The sequence below is a fragment of the Ipomoea triloba genome, chromosome 7 (assembly GCF_003576645.1).
Source record: "Ipomoea triloba cultivar NCNSP0323 chromosome 7, ASM357664v1".
Taxonomy (NCBI): Eukaryota; Viridiplantae; Streptophyta; class Magnoliopsida; order Solanales; family Convolvulaceae; genus Ipomoea; species Ipomoea triloba.
In genome coordinates this window covers 4,926,889-4,943,451 of record NC_044922.1, presented here as the reverse complement: position 1 = coordinate 4,943,451, position 16,563 = coordinate 4,926,889, and the positions used below count along the sequence as shown (strand labels likewise).

General features: G+C 29.8%; 1 protein-coding gene and 1 non-coding gene across 2 annotated transcripts; both read right to left on the bottom strand.

The window, feature by feature from the left end:
* Positions 1 to 3,109: 3,109 nt before the first annotated feature.
* TRNAM-CAU lies at positions 3,110 to 3,181 on the bottom strand. Its single transcript has one exon. It is a non-coding gene; the product is annotated as a tRNA-Met (tRNA).
* Positions 3,182 to 10,422: 7,241 nt separating this feature from the next.
* Positions 10,423 to 14,906, bottom strand: LOC116024608 (mitochondrial outer membrane import complex protein METAXIN). The gene is made up of 6 exons (XM_031265540.1): positions 14,652 to 14,906; positions 13,179 to 13,513; positions 12,556 to 12,632; positions 12,312 to 12,372; positions 11,646 to 11,805; positions 10,423 to 10,873 (listed from the first exon to the last, which is right to left on the bottom strand). Exons 1-6 carry the CDS (start codon positions 14,803 to 14,805, stop codon positions 10,689 to 10,691), a joined length of 972 nt encoding a protein of 323 aa, XP_031121400.1. The 5' UTR covers positions 14,806 to 14,906; the 3' UTR covers positions 10,423 to 10,688.
* Positions 14,907 to 16,563: the final 1,657 nt, after the last annotated feature.

The following is a 16,563-nucleotide window of genomic DNA, read 5'->3' as shown; positions in this document are numbered from 1 at the left end:
AAAAAAAAAAATTTTGGGGGGGGGGGGGGGGGGGGTGATAGGGTTTGTTGTATGAATTGGGTAAGAGTTTAAAGCTTGAAATTTTGTATACTTATTGGATCTAGATTATATACTTTTACTTGAAGTGTATTTTTACTATGAGAGTAGGGTTTATACACTAGCTACGTACACATTCACATACTTGATACCCACTATAATAGTATGCATTTGGGTGTTTTTCGCATGGGCAGTTCAATTAATACTTGGATGGTAGATTGAGGATGATGACTCATTATTAGGCCTTGGCATGCAATTGCAATATGCGAGTTTTACCCAATGTGGTAGGCTTCTTATGCATACTAAGCGCCGGTCCTCCCACTTAAATACCATTAAATCACTGTGATTTATTCATTCACAATCTTATTGAGTCAGGGTGTGGAGGCTCTAGGGGAGAGGGATTTCACCTTTGAGGGTGAGTATTTGGGCGTTAAAGGATAATATTTACTTTGTATTCTTATTTGGATAATTTTGTATTAAATTACCACGAGAGTGGAGTACAATGCAAAATTATATGTCCAAGTAACCAAATAGCAAAATTAGTTTTAGACACTTTTGTGCATCTCACATTCCCTATGACTTGATCTAATTCTTCAATCTTGAATATCATATTTGACATATTGGCTTGAATCATTCAAGTTCGAGCTTATTTCGTATTTGTTTTGTTGGATCTGTTGCTCCTAACTTGTTATGAATTACTTATCTTCTTGTTAATTTTCTTATACTAATACCTAATCATGGACCGATCCGGAGGCAGGAAAATGAGGACAAAATTGCCCCTTCTCCCCACTCCCACCCCACCCACCCCATTATATATATGTATGTATATTTTATTAAATGTTTTAATAGAATTAGATAATATTTTATTACGGAGTATATAAAAATGCCATTGAAGATTAAAATGGTTTAGTGGTCTTAAACATTTTATTATTTTACCGTAAAAATTCTACATCACTAGATCAAAGTAGAAATAGAAATAAGAATACATGTAATACCACTCGGGGCAAATGTGAGGTAGCAGGGTGGGGTGGGGGGTGGTGGTGCCGGCTGAGAATTGAAAAGGGTTGAAAATGAGTGGACGGCGCAGGATAGCAAAGAGGAAGTGGGTCAATGAGTTAAGTAGATGCTTTGGTGGTGAAGAAAAGGGGAGAGTACAAAAAGAGCAGAGAAAGTGGTGGGGTTGGGTTGGGTTGGGGTATCAAAAAGGAAAAGGAGAGAGTTGACTTTTAATCCCACTCAGTGGAAGCATCTTATTCAATATTCTCTCTCTCTCTCTCTTATCAGTAACAAGTTAATTCCATTTTCACCCCCAATGTTTGTGGTAAATCATAATTTACCACCCTACAACGCTACTACATTTTCCAAAATCACAAAACTCAAGTACAAACAACTTCATCCAGTCCATCGATGTTTTGATTCTCATTTCAATTCCTATTTTCATGTGCGAACCAAACACACTCTCAATTTTATTTCACTTTCAGTTCTAAATGTATAGTGATTTTTCACGATGAGTCACATGCTCAAAGTAGACTCCACTCACGGCTTTGTTACAGCAAGGTAGACTTGGAGAGTACATTTTTTCGGATTAACTCACTGCCATTGTTTGAATGATGACCTAGCTCTAAGTACACCTAGCTAGCTAGGAATAGGACCCCTCTCTCAACATCCCACTCTCTAAATTCAACAATCACTCGAAACTTGACTTTGTAATCAATAACACTAATGATACTAACTTGGATTTTAGCTTTGTCAAGAATCATGGGTGTGCACTTCTATGTAAGAAAATGATAGATGTCATGTTTGACATCTCATCCAAGAGATGTTTAAAGAAGTGGGTTGGAAAACAAAGTTGAGATTAGATAGCAATAAGCCTTATTTGATTGATAATTTGAATTACATGGTGCAATTATATGAAAATACTCGTAACTGTTCTAGAAAAATCTATGTTGTAAGAACGCATCAGCTTGATTAGCCATAATACTCGTAACTGTTTTAGAAAAACTTATGTTCAACGCATCAGTTTGATTAACCCATCAATACAAAAACTTAAATTTGTATTTATTAACATGAATATAATATAGTATATGTCATGCATATAATAATTTATTTTAATTTGTTTTCTTTGGTTTTGAGGCAGTAAATTGTGATTACTTAAATGTTAATTGAGAATAGTTAAATAATTGTGTCTACATAAAATTGCAAAGATGATCTCTATGGGTGAGTATGATGTATAGATTTAATTATATTTTAAAGGAAGTGGTAATAAAGAGAATATTTGGATTGATGTTGATACCTCGTCTCTTCTAAGCTAACTTTGCCACTTGCTAATATCACTACTTTATATTTTACTTAGTTTGGAAGTACGTAATATCAACATTAAAGTTTGTGAATGTTCATCAAATAGAAGAGGATAATACTTTTTCTTTTCTACCTTTTAGAAAAGGTGCTTTGTGCCTACTATTTAGGTTAATTCTATGATTGCCCATGTAATTATGAAAATTATGAAAGTCTCTTTATATATACTAAATTTATATAAAGTGAATGTTGGTAAATTTTAATGAGAACATAAAATGAGTATAATTTTTCTCATTTGAATTACCTAAAGTTTTAAAGTGGCGCACCGTAAATTTTAACATTGACGCACCTTAAGCATACAAATCACGCACATTAAGAAGGAAAATCGCGCACCTAAAGCTTTAGATTGACGCACCTTAAGTTTCAACACTGACGCACCTTAAGAAGAAAAACTACGCACCTTAAAAAGTAAAAACCACGCACCTAAGCAACCGCACAGGAACCCATATATATATATATATATAATTTATTTATACTTAAGGTATAATTATAATATTAGTGTATTTTCTAATAATTATTGTGATAATTAAAGGATTAGTTACATAGAATCTGAGGCAAACTAACAGTGTTGTGTCATGTGTGGACTATTAAAAAATGTATAAATTTTTTTTATATATATTAAAAGTATATGAATATACAATATTTGATAGTATACAAGAATAATGTCTTTTTTTCATTTGATTGACAAGGACGATTTTGTAGTCAAAATAAAGGAAAATATCAAAGCCAGGTTTCGATCCTGGGACCTATGGGTTATGGGTCCACCACGCTTCCGCTGCGCCACTTTGATTTTTTTAACCATTATAAATTTATTTAAATCTCTGGAGAAGTATTTCTCAGATGCTTCACTTGATTGAGTATGAAGGTAAACGTAATTACTACACTAATCATTTAATTATTACATAATAAATATTTATTATCTGAGATAATGTTGATAACTTCATTGCAGAGCCCCATAAAAAATTAATAAATAATTTCACTTTGCAAGTAATTGTAACTTGAATTCTATATTTCTACTGCTGATGTTTAAAAAAATGCTCTGGTAAACTCTAATGCATACAATAATGTGTCTATCTTGAGTTTTGCTTGTACAACAATATAAGATCAATTTTTTTTTTTTATGTAATCATATCATATTAAAATATTTTAAAAGAGTTTTTTCCCAAAATGGTCCATCGACTATTGCTCATTCTCAATTTTGCATTTCGACTTTCAATTGCACCTAATGTGGTCCCTCGACTTTCAAAAACTTACCCAATTTGGTCCTCCGTTACATATTCCGTCAAATCAGTGTTAAAATGGAGGGCATTTTCGTCCATTTACCTATTATTAGCCTAAAAAACATTGAGAAATAGTTGAGGGACCATTTTGAGAATAGTCAAGGGACCATTTTGGGAAAAACTATTTTATTTATTTCATTTTTGTTTATTTTCATTTTTTAGACTCTATAAAATTAGAATTTCTTTACATTTTTTTTCTTACAAATATAAATAGTTAAAATCGTGCAATCCATCCTAAAATTTTTTAACTTTTTTACAGACTTTTTCCCTCTATCTAAATATACAAACTATTCCTATGCAGATCTTTACAATAAGTTTCGTAAATTTTATAAATACTCATTTTTTAAGCACCGATTAAAATAATTCTTAGTCACATCCGTAGTACTAAATATATTACTTTGGATTTTTTTATAAATAAGATATAATATTATTAAATTCAAATAATTAAAAATAATGTGCCCACAACACAAAAGATTTTATGATTGACTTAAAAATTAACTATAAATTTTATTGTTGAATACAAATTTACAATTATTAAATATTATTTATAATAATTATTGTGTCCCATGTAATATACTAAAATTATTAGGTCGGATTTTTATAATTAAGGTATAATTTAAAATTAAATCAAAATTATTAAAAATAATGTGTCCACATTACAAAATAAATTATACTTGCCTTAATAATTAATAATTAATTAAAAAAAATAAGAAGAGGAAAACATATAAAAGATGTCATACAATATCTTAAATAATGTAAATTAATATAAAATTTAATAATTACTTCGAAATCAAATACAGAAAATATTGCAGGAAACATTGACGAGATTTTACTTTTCGGCTCACCTAAGAAGTTTACTAGAAAAATTTATCTTTTGGTCCAATATTTTCCCTACATTTTACACTCTTTGGGTGTCTACGCTTGAAAAAAAATATTATTTTCAATGGTAAAAGTAATATTTAATGTGATACATAGTGATTGATTGTCTATGAACATTTATAAAAAAAAAAAAAAAAAAGAAGAAGAAGAAGAAGAAGAAGAAGAAGTATATGAGTATTTATGAAATTTACGGAACTTATTGTAAAACTTCATAGGAATAGTTTGTATATTTAGAGGGGAAAAGTCTGTAAAGAAAGTTAAAATTTTTGAGGTTGGATTGCACGATTTTAACTATTTATTTTTGTAAGAAAAAAATGTATAGAAATTCTAATTTTACAGTGTCTAAAAAATGAAAATAAACAAAAATGAAATAAATAAAATAGTTTTTCAAAAATGGTCCCTTGACTATTCTCAAAATGATCCCTCAACTATTTCTCAATGTTTATTAGGCTAACAATAGGTAAATGGACGAAAATGCCCTTCATTTTAACACTGATTTGACGGAATATGTAACGGAGGACCAAATTGGGTGAGTTTTTGAAAGTCGAGGGACCACATTAGGTGCAATTGAAAGTCGAAATGCAAAATTGAGAATGAGCAATAGTCGAGGGACCATTTTGGGAAAAAACTCTATTTTAAAATAACATTGAATAAGGTTATATGTTAAATTATGACAATAATATACATATTAATCCTTACAATAGTGTACTTTAAAGAGAAGCCAAACTTACATTAAATTTCTTTTTTCTTTACTTGCATTTGCATGGGATAGTGAAATTAATGCACTTGAATTTTAGTCATTTATAGAGCAATTATCTCAAAAGTATTGTTGTAATCTATATCAATATTTCATTATAAACATTTGTGCAAGGTGTCATAAAATGACAGTTTCACTATGTGTATCAACATAGTTGAAAGCTCTCGGTCACATGCACAAAATAGGTGTGGAAACAATCTATCTAAAATACATGATTGTAACGTCTCAATCTAAATATTTTTCAAAATCCCCAAAAGGGTTTTAAAAGTTTATTAGATGCAAATATTATAGGGTTCGTGTAGCCCATATTTCTATAATTTGTAGTTTATTTAGGCTCTTTTCTTTTCCACGTATAAAAAAAAGTTGCAAACTCTTTTTTTTTTTTTACTTAAAATATGAGTTCAGAAAATGTGTAATAAATACATTGTTCTAGATCTTTCTCAAACCAAGACAACAAAACACCATCTTGGTGTAAAAATTTAGTGCAAGCCAACAAATAACCATGGTGATTATAAATTTATAATGCATACTAAACATGGCTCGTTGGATTAATTTTTATAATAATTACAATTAAATTATTTCTCATTTTCCCCATGTTTATTTTAGTAATAATATAATTACATAAATCATATCACATATCAATTTATTAAGATAATTGCAAACAAACGAGTTCATATATTATTCAATTAACTGAGTGATACTTTTGCACTAATCTTATAATCAAATAAATGTATACTTTAAAATATTAGAATTGCTTATAATTTCATCTTTAATTTTATTATCTAAATATATAATTAAAAATTGTACTCATGCATCGCATAGGTAATTGGGCAATTATTTGCTCGAATTCAATCAATGATAACATCATAAAACATAATTGATCTAGCACATTTAATCCATTACACTATATAATATTCATTGTTATAATTTATATAATTCTATTTCAATCCAAATATTCTTAAAATATTATTAAAAAAATTCATTCCGTGCAACGCAAGTGTGAAAATACTAGTAATATTAATAATAATATTCAAGGACAAATATGTCAGTTTCTTCCTTTTCCCTTTCCTCTGTATAGATGAATTGCTATTCATATAGGGGACCTATGAATTGCAATTTCTTCCATCCAATTACAATTCTCTTTTCATGGAATTGCATTGACATTGAATTACAATTCTGACCAACCAAACCCTCCATAAAGTTTTACTAAAAGTCAACAAAAGCTTACAATGAATAGTGTTTGGAAGATTGCAAAAATTAAAAATATTATTTAGATTCTCAAATTCTACTTGCAATTTTTACTTTCTTACTCAAATTTTTTATGTAGGCATTTCTTAGGACTGACATAATGAAGATAACTTATCATTGTTTGTCACGTCATGGAGTAAAAGTGAAGAAGTAGAGATTGAGAGTCTATATAGGCTCTGTTGGTAAAATATATTTTAGATCTTATAGTTTATTTTAAGTTATAATAAACTATAAGCTTTGTTTGGTAAACATTGGGAGCATAGGCTGTGTTTGGCAAAGCTTATTTAGGAGCTTATAGCTTATTTTAAGCTATTAATAAGCTATAAGCTTTGTTTGGTAATTCTCTCAAAATAAGCTAGTAGTTTAAAATAAGAGCTTATTTTGAAACGCTACTTCAGGTAGCTTTTCAAAAATAAGCTAGTAGCTTCTTAATTTTTTTCCATCTTTATCCTTATTATTTTAAATAAATGACATCATTTATCCCTCTCAATTAAAACTCTTTTGGCATTTTTTCTTCAATATGTTTCGTTGTAATTTTAATTTGATATTTGTGTTTGAACAATAATTTTTGTATGAACTAATTTTATAAATTATAAACATTTTGTTTTACTTTATATATTTTTAAATATATGTTCTTACTTTATATTTGATTAATTATATTGATTTCATTATTTTATATTTTAATATGTAAACAAACCTATTTAAATTTAATCAAAAAGCTAATTTTACCAAACACTTTTAAACATAACAGCTAGCTTAACAGCTCTTCAAATTTCAGCTTCGAGCTTATAGCTTTTCAGCTTTCAGCTACCATTTCAGCTAGATTTGCCAAACATAGCCATAAAATAATAGCTTATTTTGAAATGATACATCAAGAAGCCTTTCAAAATAAGCTCCTATTTTTTAAAAAAAATTTTATCTTTATTAATTTACAAAAATGACACCATCTACCATTCATTAATCAAAATCCTAGGGCCTGTTTACTAACAGAAAACTGTTTTCTGTTTTTCAATTTTTCAGTTTTCATTCTCTGTTTTCCATTTTCTGTTTTCAGTTTAGAAAACTTGTTTACTAACACTTATTTTTTCAAATTTATTTTTTTAGATTAACGTTATAAAATTAACAATAAGTTTAATTTCGAGTGATTTTTAGACCTATATATTTGGTTTAAATAGAATAAATATAATTTTTAATTTTAAGTCCAATATGTAAAAATTTTACATTTGATATCCGAACCAAATTTATATATGTATATAACATAAATAAAAATATATCCGAACCAATAACCTATTAAATTCACATAAAATGTAGTTTAGATACTATTAATATTTTTGAACTAATATTTAAAATATGTTTAGATATATTCATTTGAATGACATGTATATAATATATAATTTTTATTTTGAATTCTAATATTATATATGTGAAATTTCAATATCCGATATCTGGACCAAACTTGTATTTGATATAACATAATTAAAAATATCCGAACTAATAATCAATTGAGTTCAATCAAAATATAAAACGTGGACCAAACTTGTATATGATATAGCATAATTAAAAATATCCGAACTAATAATCAATTGAGTTCAATCAAATATAAAATGTGGTATAGATTTCAATTTTTAATTTTAATAATGTGAATGATGTATAATTTTAAGCATAAACAAATAAGTTATGTTTAAATAAGTAATGCAAGTGGAAAAGATAGAACACGATGATAAGTAAAAGAAGATGATAATGAATGTAATCATAGTAATGAATAAATATGTAAGTAGATAATGGTGAGAATGCGATTATAGTGACATATAGTCTAATAGATGAAAGCTAATTCTGTTTTCGATTTAGAAAACAGCTTTTAATAGTGTTTCAGTTTTCCAGAAAACTGAAAAATTATTTTCTGTTTTCAAAATGAAAAACTGTGTCAGTAAACGTGTTTTTTATTTTCTGTTTTTCAGTTTTCTAAAACTAATTCAACAATTAATTTTACCAAATATTTTAATTTCAATTAGTTAGCTTATTAGCTACTAGATAGCTTTTCAATTTTTAATTTTCAACTTTCAACTTTCAGTTAAGCGTGTCAAACAGAGGTATAACACTTGCAAAATTTATAATCTTTCAAATACTATTTGAGAAATTAAATACTCCATAATAATAAAAGAGTGATATAACTTATGCCAAGTTACCAGCGAACTCAATTTCAAGAGTAAACTTAGTCTAAGACAGGCAAACGAGAGAGTATAGTATGGACGAAAAATGAGCAAAAAAAGATGGAAATAGACCGGTAATCACACAATGGAGGACATTTCTGTCTCACTAAAATGCAAAGCACAATGTTGCAATAATTACAGTTTAAGGTATATTAAAAAAAATCATCGATTTTTTTTACATAATTCCAAAAATATTTTAATTGACTCTTAATATATATACTAGCATGAATTGTGCATTGAGCAACCAATGTATGTCATCAATATGTGCCAATCGTTATATTATAGACTAAGGTCCACTATGAACATTGTGTAATTCTGATCTAAATTATGTACATATAATTAATACTTAATGTATTACTCCGTATCTATTTTCAGTTATATATATATATATATATATATATATATATATATATATATATATATATAATTAAACGTATATAATTTGTTAACTGCAAGTACATACTATTTTAATTGTATGTATGTATATAATATGGACTAGGATTCACATTGTTCATGATAAACTCTGTTTCATGATATAATTTGTGAATATATGCTAACTTAGTACATACTATTTTAATTGTATTATGTATATAATATGGGCTAGGATTCAAATTGTTCATTATAAACTCTGTTTTATGATATAATTGTGGAGTTAATACCCAATATAGTCCTCGACTATAGTGGTTTTACTCAATTTAGTCCTAAGTGACTTTTTGTACTCTATTTAGTCCTCGACTTTAATGATTTTACCCACTTTAGTCCTCTGTTAAGAATTCTGTTTGTTGGGTGTTAATAACAAGGTTAACATGGTAATTTCATTTCTATTTTATTTTTTTATCAAATTAATTATTAATTATATGTTCTATATATATTTACACAATTGCATACTAAAGACAAAGTAAATTATAATACTTTAGGAAAAAAAAGAAAAAACAGTTAGCAAATAATGAGCAATTAGTTAACTTTGGCATATTGAAATTCTGATCACTTTTCAAATGAATTCAAATAGAAGCATTTTTAGTTATTTTCAAATGAATCTAAACACAAAGCAATTAGCAAATAATTAGCAAATAGCATTAACAGTAATGAATTCAAACTCAATCAATTAGCATTCTGTTCTTGTAGTATCAATACATTAGAGATACTAAGATAGAGATAAATTAGGACATATAATTAATAATTAATTTGATAAAAAACAAAATAGAAATGAAATTACCATGTTAACCTTGTTATTAACACCCAACAAACAGAATTCTTAACAGAGGACTAAAGTCGAGGACTAAATAAAGTACAAAAAGTCACTTAGGACTAAACTGAGTAAAACCACTATAGTCGAGGACTATATTGGGTATTAACTCTATAATTGTGAATATATGCTAACTTCACACATAGGTAATTATGTGCGCCTAGTATATAATTTACTTATCAATTAATTTGATTGGTAATCGAATTAATAAGTATACTATATATTTTATAAAATACATTATATGTAATAATAAAATTTGATTAAAAATTCATTTCACACTTTCTCTAAAATGGGAATTCATTTCTATTCAATTCGAAATTAATTAAATGACAATTACTATAATAAAAGTAAAGAACACAAATAAATTCACAAATTACAAATTATGTATGGAGGAACATAAGACATGAGATAGAACAAGTAACCAAACAAATAAATAAATAATTGTTCTTCCAATGGGAAATGAAATGTATTTTGCAGAGCAAAAATTTATGGTTCCTTATTTTCCAGGTTGGGTAAAAAAAAACAACTCCAATTTGTCTAAAGTGTTAGTTGATCTGTCATGAAGTATACAAATTTTACACATCAGATCTCCAAAATTTCCATCAAATCTCAAGGAGAAGAGGAAAGCTATGCTCAAAAGCTGGCAATGAGAAAAGATGTTAAGAAAGTATCCTTGTTCAATCATAATCCATGCCATCATCATCGTCGTCGAGTTCCACCTCGCCATCATCTGATCCTCCCAGGAGAGAAAGGAATACTAGAACTGCAACGAGCTGTGTAACCAGAAAGTACTTGGCCCTTCTTCGGAACTTCTTCTCTTCCTCGGTCCTTTTCTTTTGAGGTTTGGTTTTAGGTTTTGAGCCTGTGCAGGCGAGACAAGTTTCAGTAACAACATTAAGCCAGAATAAAGATATACAAGTATATACAAACGTCTATAGACTGAAAAATGCAACAGAGCAATAAGGTCTGAATTGCAACAGATCAACACTCATTTGGGCATTGCAAATGCACACACCATTAGATACATTGGTAAGGGGTATTGAAGCATATGCTCCGTCTCGTTAAAAGCCTAAGTTGATAGTTGGAATGCACATTTATGGTTATATATTATATGCTCAGCATGCCCCCTCATGTGTGCGAGCTGGTTGCTTTTTTATGGTCAATGAGCAACATGTGGATCATAGTCTCTTTTTGTCAAGTGGCACATAGATTCGAACCCACAACCTCTTACATGGAGTTGGCTCTGATACCAAATTGAAGCATGTGCTCCGTCTCAAGTCTAAGCTGATAGTTGGAATGCATATTTATGCTTACATATTATATATATGCTCAACAAGGGATAAATTTATTTTTCTATTTTATCAACTAGTTCGCAAATTTGGGGAAGAATTTAGAATCCCAGACAATAGTATTAACAGGTTTATTAAAAGGGAGGGAGAAAACAGAAAGTGTCGAAGAGAGTAGATTAGGTGTCATAGAGATTCATTTCTAGAGTGTTGCAATTGCTTAAGAAAATAGAACCAGTGCATAATATCTAGAAGCAGAAATACAGAGACAAATCAAATCTGACACGGGCATATTGATACATAACTTCACAAAATAAACAGAGAGAAGGCAAGATAACAGAGACTTACTCCAGTTTGAGGTACGTCTTGTTGTTGATGAAGAGGGGTCTGTATGTGATTGAGAGAGAGAAGGCAACTCAGTTGCATCTATGAACTGTATTTTTAAATTCTCTGTATATCTTACAAGATTGTCATGCTCCAAGAGTTTGCTTCTCAGAACTGAAGTATCCTGTTGGGTAGAACAACAGCCAACAATGGGGGAGGGATCATTAATTCATGATCATTCTTGAAAATATCGGAACTCAAACAAAACAGTGCTGTCAGGAATAAATACCGAAATAAAATCCAGAAGATGATTCAATTTGGTGATAATTATTAATAAAACTATCTACATATCTATTATGATCAAAGATAGACAACAAACATATACTGCATGTGATCTAGAATTATACTCCATAACAACATTACGCACAATATAAGTTATTACATCAAGAAATGTTAAGTTCAATCCCACATTCGCATGTTCAGGTGGACATAATCCACTATTTTCAATTTTTGTGTAATATGATTCCATGCACTGATAGTCCCACCGTTGATATATGCCTAAGACAATCATATTTCAGTTCTCAGCTTTATGTCAAAGGTAATCTGTAGACTGATGGATATAGCAATAAATAAATAAACATATAGTGATATAGGAATTTGAATGAAGATTATAAGCTAACTAGTACTTACGGGTAAGGCAAATAGTGTAAGGAGGGCATGTCCAAGAAAAGCAGCATCTAAACTTGTTGGCCTAGATTAATAACAGCTGTTAATGCACAATAGTCGAAAAACAAAATATTTTTGGTTTGCTAATAAAAATATTTGAACTGAAGCCTCAGGAGCATTTAATTTCTACCTATACTGCTATACATAACCCCACCTCCTCCCAAGAGGGGGGATCGGGTGGGGGAATTGTCTAATGAATAAAACAAACCTGCTTTCAAAGAAAAAGGATTGGTCTCCTAGCATAGTTGACAACGCTTCATAAGCAGAGGAAGCTTTCCTGTAAATCTGTCAGAACAATTTAATTTAAAAAAAAAAAAAACAAAACAAAACAAAACAAAAACAAAAGAAGAGTCCTTTAGACTCTCTAAGAGAATATGAATCCATAAAAATGTAAACATATGTGTCTCGTGCATATGTTAAAGAAAAACAAGGAAAATCTTATCTATCCACATCGTGAATATAAATAATAAGTAACCACCCTCCTCCCACTGCTCCCCACCCTTCTACTCATTTATAACCCTTACATGGCATTTGATTAGTGAAATAGGTAAAGAATGCAATAGCATTCCATAAAACAGGTCAGAAGTAGAAATAGGTAAAGAATGGAATAGCATTCCATAAAACCAACCAAACACTTGAATATAATTTCTTATTTAATTCTTTAGACCAACCAAACATTGGAACAAAATTCATATTGTATACTCCTCTATTCCATTCCTTATAGAATCCTATTCCTATTCCCTTACTTTCATTCCATGAACCAAATGGTATATTACTGCGTGCTTGCTTGCATGCAGTATTGACCAAAATAAAAAAGAAATTGGAACTTACTTCCTCTTCTCTTTTATCAGCATTTTCCTTTGTTATCCCAAGTCGTTGTTTTGTAACATGAACTTGCTTAAAGTACATAAGTTTTCCTATTGGCCAAGGGAGATCAGAATAATAGATTTGCACAGAACTCGCATCAGATCCTAACCAGAGTTCATACAAGAGAGCATCAGCAAGCCATGACTCAGCCATAGCCTTTGTTGATGCCCATTCTGGAGTGTTGCGGACTGCAGAGTCTAAATCATCAATCATCCCATCATCCTTTAAACTCTGAATAACTCCACCCTTCTCATTGTTATAGGCCACATAAGTTCCAGACTCAACATAAGGTATTTGATCTGGCAAAATTATTAGAAAATGTTATTGCAGTTTCACCTAGAATGAAAGAAAGAGAATGCAAGTTTTCTACTGGAATCAGTGAAGGAAATATAATATCATTCCTAGTGAAACATAAAATCCCAAATAACGGAGGGTGAATAGCCCTACAAATAAGGGACTACGACAAAACCTCACTAAGAGTGCTCCTAGTAAGGCTCAAACTCATAACCAAGGGTTCTAGCAATCTAGCCTCATCCCTCTTGCTACTTGTGCTGTTGTGCAAGGCCTTGAGGTTACCTCTTGGCTCATATTAGTGAAAACACAGTTTCTCCATCACAAAACAGGTTGTACAGAACTAAAGCAACAAACACAAATCACAAACTTTACCAAACAAAGGCTTCCCTAATCCCTCTATCCACCAAGTACCTATCTTTTACTTTCAACCAGAGAGTAATGTATCACTAATTTCCAAATGTACTGCAACTGAAAATACAAGTTATAAACCGGCCTTTGTCCCAAGCATTTCTCAGTTTAGAATGTGAACCAAGGTGAAGGTACACAATAAAATTAGTCGACCCCAAAAAATGGAAATTCCAAGATACTACTAAAGATATCATTTGGGCATCAGATAATTAAGCAGTGCATTCCACTTACCTTATCAAATTTCAGTTATTTGAAACCACACCAATAGAAATTAATTTTAGAGATTGGCAACAGGTTAAATTGGTTTCAAATCATTCTCTTAATTTACTCAAACTCAAAAAAAAAAAAAATAATAATAATAATAATAATAAAATAAAATAAAATAAAATCAAAAGAATCAGCCCCAACTATTCATTCTAGTATGATGCTAGAGCCCTGGGATCTGCACAATTGTGAGCTATGCATAGTAGCCAAACCTTAGAATTTACATTTCAAGATTTCTATTTCCTACCTATAGTTTCTCTTACTAAAAATTCTTAAAACTTATTCTATGAGTCTCTTCTATTCCCGTCTGGATTTTTTGTTGTGCAATAAAATTAACAAATCTATTACAAACACCTTCGGCAACGAATTACACTCTATACTAAACTAGCAAAACGCAGATAAGCACAGCAAATTTTGAACTCCGAAGGAATTAAAAACTAAATAAACAAATGGAGAATGAAAAGGCTGTACCAGAATCGGGGTGAATGAGATTGAAAGCCAAATCGAAGGGGCGTTGGCAGAACCTGAGGTAAATATAAACGGGCAAGCAATTCGGGCACGCAGTGGGCAGTCCGAAACATGCTTTTCGGGCCACCAAAGTCAATTTCTCCTTGGCTTCCGCCATCGAAGTCTATATTTGAGCGAATGAAAATAGGAAGAATGAATACAATTGCACTGTAAACTCCTCTGCAGAGCGTAGGGTTTTGAGGAACGAGTTTAGTCTCAGCAGACACAGACTTTAGTTAAGAACTTTTTTTTTTTTTTTTTGACTTTAGTTAAGAACTTAAGAAACTTGAATTAGCCAGTAACCTTGGGTCCGGCAACACAAAATGACTCTTCCATTTGAGAGGTTATGAGTTCAAGCTATACTACATTGTATTATTGTAACAGAGATGAGTTAATACTCAATATAGTCCTCGACTATAGTGGTTTTACTCAATTTAGTTCTAAGTGACTTTTTGTACTCTATTTAGTCCTCGACTTTAATTGTTTTACACACTTTAGTTCTTTGTTAAGAATTCTGTTTGTTGGGGGGTTAATAACAAGGTTAACATGATAATTTCATTTCTATTTTATTTTTTTATCAAATTAATTATTAATTATATATCCTAATTTCTCTCCATCTTCTCCGTCTTCTTCTGTCGCCGATACAATTCCCCCCTCCCCTCACTCTTCTCAGTCTTCTGCCGATACAATTCTCCCTCTCTTCCTCAAGCCCAATAAACACACAGCAAACTCACAAGAAGTGAATACAAAGCAAACCCACCAGAAGCAAACACACGGCAAAACACTCCAACGATTGTTGAACCTGTTACCCATTGTTGGCACTGGGAGCAAATGCCGAAGTGGAAGCAACACACCATGGGGGATTCAAGATGAAGAATTAGATACAAATGCACGCCAAAATACGGTACCCACAAAAAAAATATTGTTAGCAGTTTTTTTTTTTTTTAATGTGGATTTAACTCATTTCTTACTGGTTGTTAGATCAAATATGTTTTAATGTGGATTTAACTCATGGGGGATTCAAATCTGTTTAAATTATGAAGGTGTTTGTGCATTGGATGCAAATATATATATATATATATATATATTTCAAGTAAGTGTATTGTTTGTTTAGAAATTAGCTATCTGTCAATGTGTCTACGGTATGTTTTTACAGCCTGATGAAGGGAATGAGGGAACTGTATCAACTATGCAGAAGAGGGAGAGAAATTAGGACATATAATTAATAATTAATTTGATAAAAAAATATAAATGAAATTACCATGTTAACCTTGTTATTAACACCCAACTAACAGAATTATTAACAGAGGACTAAAGTGGGTAAACCATTAAAGTCGAGGACTAAATAGAGTACAAAAAGTCACTTAGGACTAAATTAAGTAAAACCACTATAGTCGATAACTATATTGGGTATTAACTCTAACACAGATAGTATTGCTCAAAAAAAAAAAAGAAAAAAAAAACTTGAACTAAAATTTAAAAATTTGCAAGATATATGTATTATATATATATATATATATATATATATATATATATATATATATATATATATATATATATATATATATATATATATATATATATATGCTCTGTTTGGTAGAGTTTTTTTTTTTTTTTTTTTTTTTGAGTTTATAGTTTATTTTAGAATTAATTCTAGTAGAGATCACTTGTTTTTTGTGACAATTTTAAATTTAGTTCCTGACTATCATTTTTGTCTTTTAAGACTATCATATTTTTTTGTTCTTCCGATGACTTTTCCCATGAATCCTTAGTAAGACCATCAAAAAACTTGTCTGCCCCACCTTGTTATTATTTTTAATTTTATATGTATGTATGTATTTAATAATTAATTGTAAAATAAATAGTAATTATTCTT

Excerpts from the sequence above, each read along its gene's own strand:
- LOC116024608 (XM_031265540.1), bottom strand. The coding sequence starts at position 14,805 with ATGGCGGAAGCCAAGGAGAAATTGACTTTGGTGGCCCGAAAAGCATGT. Across the intron at positions 12,633-13,178 it reads CTGATAAAAGAGAAGAGGAA|ATTTACAGGAAAGCTTCCTC; the intron begins GTAAGTTCCAAT and ends TTGTTCTGACAG. Across the intron at positions 10,874-11,645 it reads AAGACGTACCTCAAACTGGA|GCTCAAAACCTAAAACCAAA; the intron begins GTAAGTCTCTGT and ends TCGCCTGCACAG.